Source organism: Pygocentrus nattereri, chromosome 2 (assembly GCF_015220715.1).
Source record: "Pygocentrus nattereri isolate fPygNat1 chromosome 2, fPygNat1.pri, whole genome shotgun sequence".
Taxonomy (NCBI): Eukaryota; Metazoa; Chordata; class Actinopteri; order Characiformes; family Serrasalmidae; genus Pygocentrus; species Pygocentrus nattereri.
Window position 1 is genome coordinate 54252082 of NC_051212.1, and position 21567 is coordinate 54273648.

The 21567-nt window shown below is 41.4% G+C and overlaps 1 protein-coding gene across 1 annotated transcript; it reads right to left on the minus strand.

Annotated features, from left to right (window-relative positions):
* Positions 1-39: 39 nt before the first annotated feature.
* Positions 40-21161, minus strand: LOC108430773 (protein crumbs homolog 1-like). Its single transcript, XM_017703477.2, has 11 exons — positions 20574-21161; positions 17288-17694; positions 15000-15330; positions 13882-14124; positions 6836-7386; positions 6383-6548; positions 5878-6074; positions 4235-4932; positions 2733-2774; positions 2490-2612; positions 40-488 (listed from the first exon to the last, which is right to left on the minus strand). The coding sequence occupies exons 1-11, from the start codon at positions 20620-20622 to the stop codon at positions 236-238; spliced, it is 3060 nt and encodes a 1019-aa protein (XP_017558966.1). The 5' UTR covers positions 20623-21161; the 3' UTR covers positions 40-235.
* Positions 21162-21567: the final 406 nt, after the last annotated feature.

The window sequence follows — 21567 nt, forward strand, 5'->3', positions numbered from 1 at the left end:
TCGTGATGCAAAGAACCTTTTAAGCATGCAAATGGCTCTTTGAGTGCTGATGGTTCTATATGGAATCACTGTCTTGACTAGAGAACCTCTGAAGAACCATTGTTTGTAAGAGTGTACTTTACCACTTGTACTTTAAGACTTCTTTGTGGTTGACATTGACCACCTGACCACCCCAATACACACATATTAGGGTCCACGTTCTCCAGCCTCAGTCCTGTTGTTTGGGCTCTCCAGTCTACTCGTCGTTTGCGGCGTTCCACTCAATCTCCGGGTCGTCATCCAGGCGGAGGATGAGGTAGGACAGCAGCTGGAAGATGTTCTGCCACAGCAGTAGGAAGACGTAGAGGTAGAAGTCGCTGACGTCAATCTGACAGTGTTCCCCTGCGAAGCTCATCTCACACATGCACTGGAACTTGTTGACGAGGTTCCGGCAATAGCCTCCGTTCAGACAGGGGTTGGAGGCGCACTCGTCCAACTCCATCTCACACCTACGGAACAAGATGTCTCAACAGTGGCCTCACACAAGGGCCTCTAGCCCTTTTATCAAGCACCATCTTCCTACATTCAGCCGCTCAACTGCTAGTTGACTTATTATTTGAGCAAGTCCTCAAGCTGAAAAGCTACTCAGGGCCGTAGCGGGAGTCATATGGTGCAGACCAGCCCACCTTAAACTCTAACTTTATTGCTGTGCACACACAGAATTGCCTCTGTGCAACATTTCCTAAAAACTGGGCACTTTCATCTTTTCTTCTCTTATCTCTTGTCTATTATTTATAATCTGTGCTGAGATAAGGTGGCGAGATAGTGATAAAATGGAAACTGACTTAGGTTTTTGTCTTAAACGTGACATAATCATGACAATATGTTACAAATGATGCTCTCGTTAGATAAATAAATTAATGTCCTGTCAGCTTTTCTGATTGCCCACCTGCTCGGATATGTCCTCATCCTCCTTAAAGGGAACCCTGAGTGTTAAGGACATACAGTCCCTATATGGTGCACATGTCCAACACCATTTCCATATGTTATAAAAACCAAGCAAAATGCTTAAAATAGGCAAAACCCTGTAACTAGTAGGTCAGCCATTAAGCGAGGAACGGCGCACTAAATATCTCATTTAACTGTAATATATGATTCAGCCCACCTTAAGCTCTACCTGTACTGCTCCTGCGGCACACACACATCATTGCGTTTGTGCAGCACTTTCTGAAACCTGTGGATTTTCATCTTCTTTTCTTTCTCTTGTCTCCTTTTTATAGTTCATGAGCTGTACTGAGATAAACAAGGTGACTAAACAGTGATAAAATGAAAACTGACTAAAGCTCTTGTCTTAAATGTGACAAAATTATGAGAATATGATACAAACTTTCAAGCCGAATAACTTAAATGAATGTCCTGTCAATGTTTCTCACTGCCCACCTGCTCGGATATGTCCTCATCTTTGAAGGGAACCCTGAGTGTTAAGACATATAGTCCCTATATGGTGCACATGTCCAATACCATTCCCATAGTGGCCTACTAGTAGAGGAATATTACTTATTTATCATGTTTTTAATAATAAACAAATAATTTAGATTTGGTTTGTATGTCATATTTTAATTGTACTGGACATGTACACTGTTTAAGGCATAACAGTCAGCATTCCCCTTAACTACACTCTTAAAAAGGGTTCTTCAAGGGTTCTTTAGTAAAGAAATATAGAACCGTGACCACCCAAAGAACTCTTTGCATGATTATAGGGTCCTTTGCTTCATGAAAGGGTGTTTCAAACCGATGGAGAACGTGCAGCAGACGGTTCGACGTTGAAACTTTTGAAAAGGGTTCTATGTAGCACCAAAACAGTTCTGCTATTGTCATAATATGAGCTTGTAACAACACCTTTTCAAAAAGATTATGTATAGAACCATACAAAACGCATTCATCAGTTTGAAGAACTCTTTGCATGATTAAAGGGTTCTTCAATCTGATGAAGAATGTGTTATAGATGTTTCCATACAGAACCTTTCTGAGGCAGGTATTACGTAGCACCAAAAAGGGTTCTGCATCTCCATCAGTTTGAAGAACCTATTCATGATGCAAGGAACCCTTTAATCATGCAACAGGTTCTTCAAGTATTCATGGTTCTATATGGAACCATTTTCTTTTCTGAAGAACCCTTGAAGAACCACCTTAATTTGATGATCTCTCGAGGCTGATGTTAGCTTCCTTTGCTGCTCCACCTTAAATAGTGCAGCCCGAACAGTCGTCTGAATGTAAGCGCTACATCATTTAAGGTGGAACGGTAAATAAGAATAAGCCTCATATGATCTCTGTCCACTGTATAAGTTACAATCAGCAATCAGGGGCTGTAGGTGTAGGTGGGGGCCACTGGATTACCCCTTAAATTGATACAGACCCCACTCCAGGAATCCCCCTGGTTACCCACTCCGACACTGTACAGTGGCCCCAAACAAAGAAAGTTTGTTATTTTGAGCACTGGCCATTCTTACCACTGTCCAGTGAAACCAGACAGACAGTCACATGTGTCCTTCAAAGTTGAGCAGTTCCCACCGTTAAAGCAGCTGTAATTCCACCTCTCGTTTCCGCAGACAGAGACTGGCAACTTAGGATACCTAGAAGAGGAGATAATAGCCTATATCAATACAGCACACGCACCTTTCTCCATTCTGTTCTGATTAATGTGGAAATATTGACGGGAAATGTCAATGAATGCTGCTAAATGTGCCACTCACGGGATCCTGTCGATGTACCAGGGGAGTTCTGGGACTCTTTCTCTAAAATAAACATTAAAAAATGTCATGTAACCTCAAAACAAGAAGCTTTTCTTTCAGCCCTGTAAGACCAAACAAGCCCTCTTCAAAAACTTTCCCACCATTTCACACCAAATCCAGAGAAGCTGCTCTTCGAGTGATTCTGCATTCAATTTAAGGATCAGTCAACACTGCAAATGATATCTTGGCATGTGGAAACATTTAAAATGCCATTAATAAAATCTAATATTTCTCATTATGAGGTGGTTGTGAGAATATTGCAACACTATTCATCTATTTCTAGACATATTTAATTGTATCCACAGAAAGTGCCTTTTTCCAATGGAGAATATGTTTGCTTCTAGGAAACAAAAAGAAAAAATGATCTACTGTGGAAATAAGACCGTTTAACCGGATAAAACTATCTAAAATGATCTAAAAGGCCATTTTATAAGCTATAAGAATAACCATATATAGTTTATAAAAAAGGAATAATCTCATATGTATACAACATTCTCAAAATTTTAAAAAACTAAGTATATTAAGCAGATTTTATTACTTTTACTTGCTTTACTGACTGACCACTACTATGCAAGCCACAGAACTCCACATTTTTTTGCAGTAAAAGCGTAAATACAAGTTAATTATATTGATTTTGTGTACTATTTTTATATTGAATATTTGTGTAAATAAGTGACATCACTGAAAATCTTGTGACAAATCAGAGAACATAGACCATAGATGTGTAATACGTCCAAAGTGCGAAATACAGGGGGTCCTGTGGGTCCTCCTACTTAACTGTTTGGACCCTGGAATGTGTCAAAATCAAAATTCTCGTTGTTTATCTGTTTCACCCACAACCAGCTTCTGTCCTTGGTGTTCTCAACTAACTAGAGCTGCAGCACTGCTGGGTGGCGCTGTAGAAGACTGGTTCACCCAGTTGGTCCTTTACAATCTAGCAACTGTAACTAAGGCCAGGTTTTGTATCTACTGAAGCTGGTGAGAGAGAAGACAGTCAAGACAGGACCCCCCAACAAGGATCAGGACACCCTACCCCCCCAGGACCCCCCAACCCCCCAAGGGGTAGGGTGTCCTGATCCTTGTTGAGATAGAGGGGTAGGGAAAAGTGTTGGGGCTACATGACCCTCCAAACAGAGGTTTTTCAAAGACTCCAAACAAAGAGATATGAAACAAAGGGAATTTTTTCTCTGTTAAAAATTACGATAATCAAAATGTGTTATGCTGATGTCTCAGTAGCTAGCTAGCTAAATTTCCCAGATGCTGCTCCATTTAAGGTAGAACCTGATGAATACAAGACTTCAGCTTAATTTCACTGAAATGAAGAGTTAGGGGGGGGTGATAATAAATAAAAAAAAACTCGAAAACAAGGGGTAAAAATAAGAAATGGGATTGGGCCATACTGTACCTACATGTCCATTTTTAGATGTAGGTCTTATAGAGTTAAGAAAGGAGGCCCCACTTACTTGCAGAGAGGTCCAGTCGTGTTTCTTGGGCATAGGCAGGCATATTGTTTGAGGCCCCTGAGGCAGGTGCCTCCATTGCTGCACTTGTGTCCTGCGCACAAGTCTACCTCTTCCTCACAGCGCTGGCCGGTGTATCCCGACTCACACAAGCACTTGTAACCCTCAGGGACCACCCTGCAAGACCCGTGGATGCAAGGGTTTGAGAGGCAGGCGGCAGAGTTGGTTTCGCACATCTGGCCGGCCCAAAGAGACGGGCACCGGCACTGGAAGAGGTCAAAGAGGTCCTGGCATTCGCCTCCGTTCTGGCATGGGTTGGGGTCACATACCCTGGATCCCTGGCAACCAAAGCTTGGACTTCCAGAAGTCCTCAGAAACTGCTCTTCCTGAGGCCTGGGCAGGTTGAGCTCAGTCTGGCTGTAGAAAGGCAATGAAAGGCTGCCAATCTCCACCAAACCCAAGCACCCCTCCAGATTTGCCAGAGGCCCTAAGCCACCCAGCATGATGTCCACATCTTCTCTCAGGAAGTCCAGATCTCCAGAAGCTAGAGAAGATACTGAGGACTCCTCTTGGTCCAGAACCATAGTCCAGGTGGAGCTCTCCAGAGCTGGATTGTCCATGCTCAGGATGGCACTGTGCCACTGTCCATCGCTCACTCCTGTCTGGCTCTGAACTCGCAGCAAGGGGGCGCTCTCTCCTACCTGCAGCCCAAGAAGAAACCCTTCAATTTTACATTTGTGTAAATGATATAGATAGATGATGCCAATTCTTGGTAGTATAAATAAAAGTACACAACAAGGACAGTAGTTATAGTGGTAACAGATGAAGAAGCCGGAATTTTGTCCTTCATCTATTCAAATCTAAGGTTGATAGTAATATATACAAATATATACAATATATACAAGCTACATATATACAAAATCATAATTTATAGAGTACTTTCTTCTGGGAGGTGTCTGTCCCAAACCCTAACCCCTAAATTTACACTTGTGAAAATAATACTAATCTTTTACCAATATTATTTAATAATAATATCTTTTTGGAAATTTTAAATTTCAATTTTGATTCATTTTAAAGTGAAGGTGAAACATTCACATTTATCATGAGTTTAGTTTTTTTAATTAAAAAAAACTTCAAAATTCAATTTTAATTGCAGAATTTTAATTGGGGGCGTGGTCTTGTTTTAGCCACACCCCTACATTTTACAGAAGGAAGTGAGGCTGCATCCCTGTCCCTCGTGGCCAAATGGTGAGCAGTTAGATCCCATTGTTTTGAAGTAAATTTGTCCCAAAGTGTGAAAATCAGTGTGAAATTGTAAGAATGATCAGTACGAAACACGTTTTGTGCAGTTAAGTAAACAAGATGATGAGTTTATGTGTGCACAGATGTGTTTTCTGGTCATGTACTGGTTGCATTTTTGAGTAAAAATAAATAAAAGTGCCACTCCTGAAACATTTGGTGGTGGTAGGTAGTGCTATGATTGTTTTGGTACTGTGTTCACTCAGAGCTAAAGGATTTTGGCCTAACGTCCAAGTTTGGTAGAAAAATCCATATGAAGATTTAGAAAACAACACTATTTCTTTTCCACTGGCAAATCTTTTGAATATTCATGCATGAATTTATATAACAAGATCATGTGCTACAACCTGCAGCTCCAGAACCAGGCGTCCATCCTGGAGGGAGACGGTGATGAACTCCGACTCCCGCTCTGCGTGAAGCAGGGTGGCGTTAGGCTTCCGCGTGCGGAAACTCAGGGAGACACTATGGAGGAACCGCCGGATTTTCCCATTGCCTCTGTGAGTGATTACAGGGCTGCCGTCACGAAGGGTAGCATTTGTAGCACCTGAGAAGCAGACAGGACGTTCAGTCATGCTTCCCCAGACTGATCTACTGCAGCACTCTAAAGCAGGTGTAACACAGGGTGTCCCTTTCTGATCTTGGGGGGCTTCAGTCCAGCACAGCTGCTCATCTAGTCATTTTTAAGCACAGGTCCCAATTCTTTCCCAGAAATCTGAGGCTCTACAATGAACCATTTAACAATCCCTATGAAAAAAATTATGTACATTTTGTAGTTTTGTAGTTTTGAGTTTTAGTCCAGTTTAGCACAGAGAGAGAATTTTGGCCAAGAGTAAAGTCTCGAGTCACACTCACACTCAAAGCCCTGGCTGTGTGTCTGACAGGCTGCGGTGGATGGACAGGGAGAGAGGTCACACCACTTCACCTCCTCACAGCGCCGCCCTGCTGTGTTGGGGGGACAGCTGCAGGTGAAGTCGTCCCACATGGAGTAGCACACTCCGCCGTTCAGGCACGGGTTTTTCTGCAAAGACAACAGGACAGGATTGTTCTCAGCTCTACATATGGCTTGGTGGCATCTAGCTACGGAGCTCTTTCGAGGGATGAACACTCACAGCAGTGCTGCTGGAGTTTTTAAACACTGTGTCCACTCACTGTCCACTCTATTAGACACTCTGACCATATCGGTCCACACACACACACACACTTAGGAGACATTCTGAATATGTTAAGTAGCCACAGCTCTGAGACTCTGAGAATAGCGCTGGGTTTTAGCATGTTGTGACCGAGTTGCATAACTAGGTGGCTTACACTGCAGGAGTTATCTCCTCTGCAGCCACGGGTGACCTCCACCATGTTCTCCGGGCTGTAGGAGCTGACTGTGGTGTTGATGGGGTAAAACTGCAGGCGCCTGAAGCCCAGCCGCAGGTCCTGGACGCAGCCCTTAAAATACCCCCCAAAGGCCATAGAGGCTTTGCGGTCTGGCAAACCTCCCACATGAACCGTATCTCCGGCCTGGACCACCAGCCTCCGGATGGCCACGCTGCCCTGGGGTTTGGCCGACTGGGCAAGGCTCAGCCTCCCCGGATCCAGGAACAAGCTCATCAGATGAAAGTGGCCGTCATTAATGCTGTCCCGGCCCAGCAGGCTTTCAAAGTTGTTGATTTGAACTTTGACTTTTCCGCCCTCCAGCCACAGGCGCAGGTACTGGCTGGTGCTGTTGGAGAGGACCAGGAGCAAACCCTGCAGCCGGCGAGTACGCACGAACATGGACACAGTGAAGGAGTCTCCAGGCTCATCAGGCACAGAGAAGATAGCGTAGCTCTCCAAGTCCTCGTTTCCAAACCGAGCAGCGATGTACTCTGTAGAGAAATGAGCACAGACACTGTCACTGGACCCCAAGAACTCTAACGGTCTGATTGTAGGTCCACCCTTCAGTTCCTCACAACTACAGAGTACTGATGACTTTGTTTTACAGTAGATACTGAATAAAGTATGGTGGTTACTGAATGACACATAGAATGTAATGATTAATTCACACTAGATTCTGATACTGAATGATTAGTATTAGTAACTGAATAACCCATAGTACTTACATAAGAATCCATAGTAGATGATGTATAATTCATAGAATGTAATAATTCATACCAGATACTGACACTGAATAATTAATATAATTGCTGAATAATTCATACTAGTTATTGTATAATCCATAGTACATACTGATACTCAATTATTCATAGTAAATACTGAATATGTCAAAGCAAATACTCAAAATTCATAGTAAATACTGAATAAGTCAAAGCAAATACTCTGTACTTCATAGTAAATACTGAATAAGTCAAAGCAAATACTCGATGCTTCATAGTAAATATTGAATAAGTCAAAGCAAATACTCGATGCTTCATAGTAAATATTGAATAAGTCAAAGCAAATACTCGATGCTTCATAGTAAATACTGAATAAGTCAAAGCAAATACTCAATAATTCATAGTAGATGCTCAATTATTTGTACAAGATAGTGAGACTGACAGTTCATAGTTATGGAATAATAATTAATAGTACATACTTTCTACATACATACATACAAACTCATTCATACTAGATACTGACAATAAATTTTTTATAGCAAACGTTCAGCAATTCATAATAAATACCTAATAAGTCAAAGCAGATACTCAATAATTCATAGTAAATATTGAATAAGTAAAAGCAGATACTCAATAATTCATACTAGATACTAAATGTCAAAGCAGATTCTCAATAATTCATAGAAAATATTGTATAATTCATAGTAAATACTGAATAATTTAAAGCAAATACTGAATAACTCATAATAAATACTAAATATGCAAAGCAGACACTGAATAATTCATAGCATATACTGAATATTTCATAGCAGATAATTAATAATTCATGGTTTTTATGGGGCTTTTTTCTGTAGATACTGATTAAGTCATAGTAGATAATAAATGAGTTCAAACACTTTACAAAATTACATGCAGATAAAATCAGAGAGGGGTTAGTTTTAATTAAATAATAATAAATTAGCTGAATTTGTCACTTGGACACAATATTTACGTTTGTAACATTGGTTTGTTTTCAACAGGACTCTTATATAAAGTTCACGCAAATCTAAATGAGTTAATCCCACGTTTCTTTAATCCACGGCCCAGGTGTGCCCGTGTGTGTTTGTACTGAAGGTGTGTGTCAGCTCTTTAATCCCTGCTACGCCTCATGACTAAACTTGTCCATGCTGAAATCTAGATGGTATCTAAGTGAGGTGGTCTGTATGGAGAGCAGAAAGGAACGGTTTTAGTTTTTTATATAAACTTGATGAAATGAGCGGTCACTCATCTTTTCAGGCGGCAAGCTTATCGCTGTTGTCAGAAGAAAACGGTGACTTTACAGGAGAAGGAAAAAACCTGCTTTACTTTTAATGTAAGTGAATGGAACCAGAATTTTTTCCAAGTCATTTTGAGCTGTTTCTGTTGGTCCATTCATCATGAAATGTACACACAATGTAAAGAGCATCAGGCGTGTTCAGATTACGCCAAAAACTGAAAAACAACAAAAATGAAGATACAGGGTTTTCTTCTGACAACACAACAAATGCCTATTCTTAAAGTGAAGGTCTGAATTAACTTAATGGTCCAGCGAAAAAACTCACGTCTACAGTTTTCACAATTTTTCCGTAGATCAGCTGAGACATGTTTTGCTGATGCGTTGAAGCTTGTGTCTTCAGTTTTGCACCGGAGCCATGAGGCTAATATAGTCAACAAATAATGAAAACTTATGTACAATAATTACATTAACTGCATTCCTAACTTCAAGGTTTAAAACATAATGGTTTTGCTTTCTACTGTGATTTGATCTAATGGTTTCTAATAGAGACCACTAGTTTCTGGTAGGACACCATCAATCCCAAATCCCATAAGGCAACCACCAAATTCATTTAAAAGAAGCCATTATTCGCCCATTAAACCAGTAGGATCCTTAACATTGTGGTGTCAACCCACTAAAAACCAAAAACGCATTACTAAACCACCAGGATCCAACAGAAACACTTAACGGTTTCTACGTTTTTGTTTTTATTTGTTTTTAGCAGGGATGAGGATCTTTATTCAAGTTATTTGCTAGGCTACATATGCTACATTAAGGCCTGAGACCTTTTTAAAACCTTTTCAAGTTTTTTTGCTTGGCTACATTTGCTAATTTGCGGAGACTTAATTTTATACTCAAATTTGAACTGAATTACATCTGCTAATTTGCTGAGGCCAAGACCTTTTCCCCTCATGTTTTCACTAAGCTAAATCTGCTAATTTGCTGAGGCCAGAGACCTTTTACCTCATGTTTTCGCTAAGCTAAATCTGCTAATTTGTTGAGGCCAGAGACCTTTTACCTCATGTTTTCGCTAAGCTAAATCTGCTAATTTGCTGAGGCCAGAGACCTTTTACCTCATGTTTTCGCTAAGCTAAATCTGCTAATTTGCTGAGGCCAGAGACCTTTTACCTCATGTTTTCGCTAAGCTAAATCTGCTAATTTGTTGAGGCCAGAGACCTTTTACCTCATGTTTTCGCTAAGCTAAATCTGCTAATTTGTTGAGGCCAGAGACCTTTTACCTCATGTTTTCGCTAAGCTAAATCTGCTAATTTGCTGAGGCCAGAGACCTTTTACCTCATGTTTTCGCTAAGCTAAATCTGCTAATTTGCTGAGGCCAGAGACCTTTTACCTCATGTTTTCGCTAAGCTAAATCTGCTAATTTGCTGAGGCCAGAGACCTTTTACCTCATGTTTTCGCTAAGCTAAATCTGCTAATTTGTTGAGGCCAGAGACCTTTTACCTCATGTTTTCGCTAAGCTAAATCTGCTAATTTGCTGAGGCCAGAGACCTTTTACCTCATGTTTTCGCTAAGCTAAATCTGCTAATTTGCTGACGCCAGAGATCTTTTACCTCATGTTTTCGCTAAGCTAAATCTGCTAATTTGCTAAGGCCAGAGAACTTTTACCTCATGTTTTCGCTAAGCTAAATCTGCTAATTTGCTGAGGCCAGAGACCTTTTACCTCATGTTTTCGCTAAGCTAAATCTGCTCATTTGCTGACGCCAGAGATCTTTTACCTCATGTTTTCGCTAAGCTAAATCAGCTAATTTGCTGACGCCAGAGATCTTTTACCTCATGTTTTCGCTAAGCTAAATCAGCTAATTTGCTAAGGCCAGAGAACTTTTACCTCATGTTTTCGCTAAGCTAAATCTGCTAATTTGCTGAGGCCAGAGACCTTTTACCTCATGTTTTCGCTAAGCTAAATCTGCTAATTTGCTGAGGCCAGAGAACTTTTACCTCATGTTTTCGCTAAGCTAAATCTGCTAATTTGTTGAGGCCAGAGACCTTTTACCTCATGTTTTCGCTAAGCTAAATCTGCTCATTTGTTGAGGCCAGAGACCTTTTACCTCATGTTTTCGCTAAGATAAATCTGCTAATTTGCTGACGCCAGAGATCTTTTACCTCATGTTTTCGCTAAGCTAAATCTGCTAATTTGCTAAGGCCAGAGAACTTTTACCTCATGTTTTCGCTAAGCTAAATCTGCTAATTTGTTGAGGCCAGAGACCTTTTACCTCATGTTTTCGCTAAGCTAAATCTGCTAATTTGCTGAGGCCAGAGACCTTTTACCTCATGTTTTCGCTAAGCTAAATCTGCTAATTTGCTGAGGCCAGAGACCTTTTACCTCATGTTTTCGCTAAGCTAAATCTGCTAATTTGCTGAGGCCAGAGACCTTTTACCTCATGTTTTCGCTAAGCTAAATCTGCTAATTTGCTGAGGCCAGAGACCTTTTACCTCATGTTTTCGCTAAGCTAAATCTGCTAATTTGCTGAGGCCAGAGACCTTTTACCTCATGTTTTCGCTAAGCTAAATCTGCTAATTTGTTGAGGCCAGAGACCTTTTACCTCATGTTTTCGCTAAGCTAAATCTGCTAATTTGCTGAGGCCAGAGACCTTTTACCTCATGTTTTCGCTAAGCTAAATCTGCTAATTTGCTGACGCCAGAGATCTTTTACCTCATGTTTTCGCTAAGCTAAATCTGCTAATTTGCTAAGGCCAGAGATCTTTTACCTCATGTTTTCGCTAAGCTAAATCTGCTAATTTGCTAAGGCCAGAGAACTTTTACCTCATGTTTTCGCTAAGCTAAATCTGCTAATTTGCTGAGGCCAGAGACCTTTTACCTCATGTTTTCGCTAAGCTAAATCTGCTAATTTGCTGAGGCCAGAGAACTTTTACCTCATGTTTTCGCTAAGCTAAATCTGCTAATTTGTTGAGGCCAGAGAACTTTTACCTCATGTTTTCGCTAAGCTAAATCTGCTCATTTGTTGAGGCCAGAGACCTTTTACCTCATGTTTTCGCTAAGCTAAATCTGCTAATTTGTTGAGGCCAGAGACCTTTTACCTCATGTTTTCGCTAAGCTAAATCTGCTAATTTGCTGAGGCCAGAGACCTTTTACCTCATGTTTTCGCTAAGATAAATCTGCTAATTTGCTGACGCCAGAGATCTTTTACCTCATGTTTTCGCTAAGCTAAATCTGCTAATTTGCTAAGGCCAGAGATCTTTTACCTCATGTTTTCGCTAAGCTAAATCTGCTAATTTGCTGAGGCCAGAGATCTTTTACCTCATGTTTTCGCTAAGCTAAATCTGCTAATTTGCTGAGGCCAGAGACCTTTTACCTCATGTTTTCGCTAAGCTAAATCTGCTCATTTGCTGACGCCAGAGACCTTTTACCTCATGTTTTCGCTAAGCTAAATCTGCTCATTTGCTGACGCCAGAGATCTTTTACCTCATGTTTTCGCTAAGATAAATCTGCTAATTTGCTGACGCCAGAGATCTTTTACCTCATGTTTTCGCTAAGCTAAATCTGCTAATTTGCTAAGGCCAGAGAACTTTTACCTCATGTTTTCGCTAAGCTAAATCTGCTAATTTGCTGACGCCAGAGATCTTTTACCTCATGTTTTCGCTAAGCTAAATCTGCTAATTTGCTAAGGCCAGAGAACTTTTACCTCATGTTTTCGCTAAGCTAAATCTGCTAATTTGCTGACGCCAGAGATCTTTTACCTCATGTTTTCGCTAAGCTAAATCTGCTAATTTGCTAAGGCCAGAGAACTTTTACCTCATGTTTTCGCTAAGCTAAATCTGCTAATTTGCTGAGGCCAGAGACCTTTTACCTCATGTTTTCGCTAAGCTAAATCTGCTAATTTGCTGAGGCCAGAGACCTTTTACCTCATGTTTTCGCTAAGCTAAATCTGCTCATTTGCTGACGCCAGAGATCTTTTACCTCATGTTTTCGCTAAGATAAATCTGCTAATTTGCTGACGCCAGAGATCTTTTACCTCATGTTTTCGCTAAGCTAAATCTGCTAATTTGCTAAGGCCAGAGAACTTTTACCTCATGTTTTCGCTAAGCTAAATCTGCTAATTTGCTGAGGCCAGAGACCTTTTACCTCATGTTTTCGCTAAGCTAAATCTGCTAATTTGTTGAGGCCAGAGACCTTTTACCTCATGTTTTCGCTAAGCTAAATCTGCTCATTTGTTGAGGCCAGAGACCTTTTACCTCATGTTTTCGCTAAGCTAAATCTGCTAATTTGTTGAGGCCAGAGACCTTTTACCTCATGTTTTCGCTAAGCTAAATCTGCTAATTTGCTGACGCCAGAGATCTTTTACCTCATGTTTTCGCTAAGCTAAATCTGCTAATTTGCTAAGGCCAGAGAACTTTTACCTCATGTTTTCGCTAAGCTAAATCTGCTAATTTGCTGACGCCAGAGATCTTTTACCTCATGTTTTCGCTAAGCTAAATCTGCTAATTTGCTAAGGCCAGAGAACTTTTACCTCATGTTTTCGCTAAGCTAAATCTGCTAATTTGCTGACGCCAGAGATCTTTTACCTCATGTTTTCGCTAAGCTAAATCTGCTAATTTGCTAAGGCCAGAGAACTTTTACCTCATGTTTTCGCTAAGCTAAATCTGCTAATTTGCTGAGGCCAGAGACCTTTTACCTCATGTTTTCGCTAAGCTAAATCTGCTAATTTGCTAAAACTTTCAATTTTAAAACTTAAATTTTTAAAACTTTAAAATTTTAATGCTTTGTTTTTTGGCTTGGCTACATTTGCGAGTTTGCTAATACTTGTGACTTTTAAAGTTGTATTTTAACCTTTATATTTAAAAATTGAGGCTAAATTGAAGCCTGAGACATTTTCACTGAAGTTTTCTACGACAGTTTTACTTCTACTCGTGTCAGTATTTTGTGTTGATATGAGGCCAGGTTTACTGTAGTGTTGTTGGAAATTAATGTTCCTGCTCGATTCAGAAATTGAGCCTTACCCTGTGAGCAGTCGTCTCCTTCGTACGGCCGATGGCACTCGCAGGTATGCTTTCTCCACCCCAGGCTGATGCATCTGCCCCTGTTCTGACACGGACCGTCAAGGCAGGCGTCTCTCTCACTGCACCCCAGACTCACGTTCACCTGCCGGACCCCTGACCCCGGGACCACCATCCGAGAACGAAGCCTTATGTCTCGCATGCAGCCCAGGAAAAACGTGGCAGCTCCATGCTCCACGGCAAGTTCTGAATAAAATTTTTTATTCAATTACTTTCGTTTTTCAAATTGCAGCGAAGTCTTAATCTCCACTGGACTATGAATCTAATTAATCTCCTAAATCAGAGGCTAACTAACAACAATGACTTTCATAAGCTGTCTAATAAAAAAAAATGTATAACTGGCTAATTGTGTATTACTGATGATTGGATACTCATTTGGAGTTAAAGTTACAGTTTAACTTACAGACTTGCAACCAAGAAACTGTTGGGGGCCCCCTGGGGGCCATGTGGCCCTAAGCAGCTGCTTATGTCTCTTATTAGTTAGAGCCGGCGCTGCAAGTAATGGAAGCTTATGTACACCAATTAGCATCATGGTAACTACAAGTCTAATTTAAGTTCTTAAATCATCTTAAACAGACTTGTTTATTCTGTTTCTGAAACTGTACAAAATATTGATATGTCAGCTTCCATTCCTAGTTAGCTACATTACTAGTTTTGAAATGTGCTGTTCTAGAGAAACTTCAGAATTGTTCGCAGTGGTGGTGACAGGAACCAGACTTCTGAAGGGTTTAATGCCTTTAAAAGCTCCATCATGCACAGTCTTTACAAGAAATTTTTATAAAAATGCTGCCTGATGTCTGGGACATTGTATTATGATATTGTCTGAGATATATTTTTGGCCTAAAATGTGTTTTTAATCCATTTATGCTGGAGGACATTATACGGGGCAAATAAAATGTCTATTTTTGTGTTGTAGTCGGGGAGACCCTCAGTTCCTATCACCACCACGTTTCACACCAAACCACTCTGAATCACTGTTTACATCTCACTGAATTATACAGAATTTTTAAAAAAATGGGTGGAGTTCCCCTTTAAGAGACCGTAATGTGGGCAACAGATACCATCTCCAGCATGAGGGGTCTGCTGCTGTCCCCCCCTCCCGCCGATATAAAGGTTCTGGACCTCAGCCAGGCCGGATCCCAGCTCCGGAAGGGTGTTTGACTCGACTGTCTCCACTAGCACCTCCTTGTGGCAGGTCTCTGGAGAGCAGGACGCATGGAGCAGACTGACCCCCAGCAGGCCGCTGCTGTGCAAGAAGGCGTGGACTGTGTGCCAGTGGCCATCTGAAACGTCCCTTGACAGCTCCAGGAGGGCCAGCTGGACGTCCTGGACTTGAAGGGTGTGCCGTAGTCGGCCGTCCCGCAGCTCCAGTGAGAGAAACTGTTCGTCCACCTGGCACCAGCACAGAGTTTCATTAGCACTACAGTTATTTTTGAAGTGCAGGTATTATTTAAAGGGTCCGTGTCTATATAGTTTATATAGCGTTATGTACCGATTCTTTCTCCAAAGCCTTTAAATGCCTTAGAATTAAGCAAGCAGTTTATGTTGATGTCGGTCTAAGACTGATATATGTAAATAACCTTGCTTCTGATTGGCTGATTTGCCCTGTTTTGCGCCTTTTTCATAAAACAGTTTGAACAGGCAGCCGTGTGTCGAGGTGAGAAAACGAAGGACGCAAAGAAAACGAAGGGGCGAAACAACACATGCAGAGCTCGTCATGGTTGTGATGTCACAACCATGAGCCGTCCAAAGCATGCACCGCAAAAAATGGTGCCTTGTCAAGTAAAATGATCTTAAACATAGTCAATAAATCCAACGTTTCTCCTGTTGAGATTGTTGTAAGCTTAATTTATGGTTATTTACCTTATTTATAAACACTGTTTACTTGTTTTGGGTCATTTACATTTATCTCAGTATGTTGTCAGATCATTTTGCTTGTTGTAAGAAATGAGCTTGAAACCTGCAAAATGATCTGCCAGTACAGTGAGATCATTTTACCTGATAAAATGATCTAAAACCGGTATATAGCGTCTAGATATAAACTTGGGGGGGCAGTGAGCACAGTGGTGGGCAGCCCTAACCACAGCACCTGGGGAGCAGTTGGGGGTTAGGTGTCTTGCTCAAGGACACCTCAGTCATGTACTGTCGGCTCTGGGGATCGAACCAGTGGCCTTCTGGTCGTAGGGCCGGTTCCCTAATGTCCAGCCCACGACTGCCCCGATATATTGTATAGACTGGGTATGTTTTGGAACTTTAGCCATGATTACACAGCACATTTGCCCAAAATTTGGTTTTATATGATGTAGTGCTGTGATGTCACAACCATGACGAATTCAAAGCTGTTTTTGCGGTTTGGTTCCCATATATGGACAGTACACTCGGGACTGAACAGTACATCTTAGAACTTTAGGAACGTTTACATAGTACATTCAACATTTGTACAAGCTTTGTTTTCCCACGATTCTATGACTTGGTAGTCTATGATTCTGTGATGTGATGTCACAACCATGATCAATTCAAAGCATGGTGTTTTAGGGGCTTTGTGTGCAATACACGCACCGTATACATCGGGGATTGAACAGCATGTTTTGGCACAGTAACTTTAGCATTGATTACACGGAGCATTTGCACAAAATTTGGTAATCTGATGCTGTGATGTCACAACCATGATGAATTCAAAGTGTGTTTTTTATTTTTGTGGTTTGGTTTCAACGTATGGACATATGTTTAAAATATGTTTTAGAACATTAGGACCGTCTATAAAGCACATTCAACATTTGTGCCGACTTTTTTTCTATGTGACAAATTCTGTGATTTGGTATTTTAAGATGTGATGTCACAACCATGGTGACTTCAAAGCGTGCTGTTTTTGCGGTTTAGTTCCAACATATGAACATATGATTAACACACGTTTTAGAACTTTAGGAATGATTACATAACACATTTAACATTTGTACCAACTTTGTTGATAGAATACTAAATAATTGAATCATCAATGATGTGATGTCACAACCATGATGAATTCAAAATGTGTTATTTTTTGCAGCCATGTTTCCATATATTGACTAGGGATGTAACTGTATGTGCAGGAACTTCAGCAATGTTTAAATAGTGCATCACAATTTGGTTTTGCATGATATGGGCCCTTTAACCCCTTAAAATCAGGTTTATTACACGCTAAGGCTTATTATACTGTAACTACAGGGACTGTAATGGAAACTAGCTGAGCTGTTCTTAGGCTATAGAAATGTATAATAAAACATTGGGCCTGCCGGTGGGTCCTGGTCATTTAAGGGGTCAAATAAATGTGACGTAATTTCTATCTGCAATAAAACCTCTGCTCATGAACCTGGCACCGCAGCAGGGTGGCCATGCTCTGGACTGTCCGGAAGCTCAGGGTCACGTTCAGGGTCACCGTGGCGTCCTCGATTGGGCTCTGGATGTGAAGAAAGCCGCTCCTGTCAAAAGAAAAAGTGGTGGACGTCTGACACCGTGTCCCTGCGAACCCCTCGGGGCAGGAGCATCTGTATCTGTGGTGTCCTTTGCTGAGGTAAGGAGAGCAGGTGGCTCCGTTTTGGCACCGGTGCCGTTCACAGCCCAGCAGTGCCACTGTGCAATTTTGGCCACCGTAAATGTGACCGTCCTGGGGCTCATTTGAACACTGGCATCTGTAATCTCCACCCAGCCTCACACACACACCATCATTCTGGCACGGTTTGGAGTCACACACGTCTGCGGCCTCGTCACTGAACACGCCTGCGAAGATAAAAGACAGATGAACCTGCAGTGCCCCCTAGTGGCCATTCTGCTGACAGTCTCTGTTATCAGATGAACTAGGACACTGCTGACTCTGGTGGCTCTGAGTTGAGCTGCTAGGGAGCAATGAGGAGTGAAAGGGGAGGGGTGAGAACCCCCCTGCTGTGAAAAATAGGTCACACCTCTCCACAAAGACGGAGATAAAACAGACTGCGGCCTTTTCTCTGTCAAACAATCCTGCACAGCTGGCACAAACCGCGTTGAAACACAAAGACACTAAGGCTGACTTGTTTTTTATGAATCATAAATACTTGCATCCAAATACATTTCATCAACTTTATCAAAGAGAAAAATGAAAGGAGCTCCAAAACAGGTGAAAAGTGCATTTTCTGATTATATAATTAAATAGTTAAACCCTAATTATTCATTATTTTTTAAGACTTTAGATCTTAAGATCATTATATAATAATATGTATTAGTAGAAGGGTTAAGAAACCAGTATGAATTATTCCGTAAATATGACACTAATACATAAATAATAATATTAAACCAATCCACTGTCCATCTTATCAGCTCCACTGACCGTATAGCTGCACTCTGTAGTTCTACAGTTACAGACTGTAGTCCATCTGTTTCTCTGATACTGTTACCCTGTTCTTCAGTGGTCAGGACCCCCATGGACCCTCACAGAGCAGGTACTATGTGGATGGTGGGTCATTCTCAGCACTGCAGTAACACTGAGGTGGTGGTGGTGTGTTAGTGTGTGTTGCGCTGGTCTGAGTGGATCAGACACAGCAGTGCTGCTGGAGTATATTTCAACCAATCACAAAGGGGGGGCACCAACAGTTTGGGGATTTTCCTACTCAAGCACAACCGACTCAGCTCTTGAGTTTACTGCCAGGTTTAGCAGGTGTGTTCAGAGAAATCAGTAAACCAGGCTGGACTCTGGACCTGAGTTCTCCACTCCTGGACAACAGGAACCTTCGCCGAGCAGCTTTGAGGTTCTAAAAGTCGTATCATAGTTCAGTGTGGTGCTGTGTGTGGGCCCTCTGGTGGCCAAAAATCCAAAACTGCAATAAACGGGAACAGCCTCGAGAACTTTGCATAATTACATGACTGAGATGTAAACAGAGTCATTCAGAGTGGTTTGGTGAGTTTCTAGCCGTTCACAGTGGTGGTGATGGGAACCAGGCGTCCACCTCTAAAAACTCCCTCACATAAAATCTTCATGCGTACACTGCCTGATGACTGAGGCGCTGGTTTATTATAGTTTTGTGATAATATTTTGGCCTAAAACTATTTTCCATCATCAACATTCCATATAAGCTCAGAAGACTCGTGTAGGTTCTCTGGTTCCCATCACCACCACTGTAAAGACATCTGAACCATGTCACACCAAACCCTCTGAACCTCTCTGGTTGCACCTCACACACTGGGTTTTACTGAAATTTTGAAAAGAATGGTGGACTTCCCCTTAAATAGCGTCATGGTTGAAAGCCGTGCTCTTTGTTGGTGAAACAGCGCCCTCTGGTGGCCTTAAATTCAAAGCATTGACCCTTCTAGCTTTACTTGCCATGCATTACAGTTACTGTAATCAATGTGGCATTTTCAAATGTCTTATATAGCACCTTTGACCATTGAAGGGACACTCCAGCCAAAATGAAAATTTCAACCAATGTCCTAAACATTCCCACTCGCCTCATCCAGCGGTTCTACGGCAGGCTTTGGAGTGAAATCTTATGGATTAAAGACTAACAAAGCCCCTTCTGATGACGTATTTTAAAGGTGGGAGGAGCTTCTGAAAAACTACAAGCACTTTGGTGTGAATAGATTTGAAATGATGTTATTTTCATAATCTGGCTAATGCAGAAGAAATGTTACTACTAGAAAGCCAAATATCACATTTGTGTTTATTAGCCTCTGTGCATGTGTTTATCACAGTGGGCTGATTCCCGATGGTTGTATGATTATATCTGTGTAATGCATGCTGGGTATTGTAGTTAGAGAATATTGCTGGACAAAATGGACAAAATTGTGAATTGCGGCAAACCAATGAGTCTGAGTGATACGATATCAAATATTACGCAAATCACCAACAAACGACATATGGAATGCTAATTTTAGGCCGAAATGCCCCTTTAAAAGCAGCAATTTGATCACTACTAGCTGACTTAAAGGGCCCGTATAATGCAAAATCTCTTCATTTCTGTAAAAGATTTTGATGCAGTGTGTAAACATTACTAAAGTTTTATAATATATGCAGACACTAAACTTAAAAAAAACAGCCAATTTTAAAGCCATTGCTTTTGTGATGTCACAAAAACCAGCACATTTCCACACCTATTCAGACTACAGTAGTTTAGCCCCGCCCACACCAAAGGTATACTGTAAGAAGTGTTTCGGTCTGGGATTGTTTACTGAATGAGGAAGCCTATCAGAACAGAGCTCACTCACATATATCAGTTGTAAAGGGGAATTCCACCACATTTTCAAAATTTCTGCATAACTCAGCGGTTGTGATGTAAACACAAGTGATTCAGAGGGTTTGGTGTGAAATGCTTCAGATTTCTTTACAGTGGTGGTGATGGGAACCAGGAGTCGCCATGACTACAACACGTTTTATTTACTATCCAGAACCACCAGTGAACCTACACAAGTCTGGTTCTGACTCAGTAACTCCATTTACAAGGAGTGATTAAAGATTTATTTCTATGGAATTTTTGAAAAAGTGGTGGGATTCCTCTTTAAAGGCACAGTGACAGAAATAGCCTATTTAAGTCTAAGGAAAGTGCAAGAAAACGAGGGATATGGGCCCTATACAGTAACCATCACCCATTTAACATGGGCAACCAATGAGAACTCAAGCAGTACTTCTTTACCTGCAGAAAGCAACAGAATGGTCCAACCTAGCGCCTTCAGTCTTGACATGATCTCAGTCAGTGTGGGCGAGCTGAGTGAATCTGGAGATGTCTGAGAAGACCTGGTCTGTGGAGCACCATCAACAACAACAGGACGCTTCCACAGTGCATCTTCATCCAAGTGTCTGTGTGCTGGACTGACTAAGGTAATGCTGGGATCAGCGTGAGGCAGATCCACAGGATTAGGCTAATACACTTATGCATCTAACACGCGGGTCCCGGGCCACTGGCTAATTCGCCTGACGTCACACGTGCTAACTAGACAGACTTCACACCAACGTCTGGCCTTACATAACTCGCTCGAGGCACTCTGAGTGATCCCAAGCTATTTCTGCAGAGAGACTGATTCAGACACATGGTTAATAAAGCAGGGCCCAACATGAACAACGCTGCTGTATTTAAGGCGCGTTACAGAGACTCTCCCCATATTTCAGGCATAACAGATTCACAGCCCTGGAAAAGAGCATTTCCAACATTTCTGCATAATTTGATGGTTAAGATGTTTGGAAAGTCATTTGAAGTGGTGTGAAACGCTCCCTTCTTAGAGAAACTTACTAAGTAAGAATTGCTTACAGTGGTGGTGATAGGAACCAGACGTCCACCTCTAAAAGCTCCCTCACAGAAAGTTCCTACATGAACTGGTTATGAATTCACTGCCTGATGACGGTTTTACAAAGGTTCTGAGAAGATTTTGGTGTAAAACCTTTTGTTTTTAAAATCCACTCATGGTGGAGGGCGCTGTGAGGCAAAATAGTCCCCAAAGAAAACTTTTCTTTTTTTCATATTTTACAATTATCAACATGCCATATAAACTCAGAAGACTCGTGTAGGTTCTCTGGTGGTTCTGGATGGTAAATAAAACGTCTATATCTGTGTTGTAGTCATGGCGACTGCTGGTCCCGATCACCACCGCTATAAAGGCATCTGAAGCATTTCACACCAAACCCACTCTGCG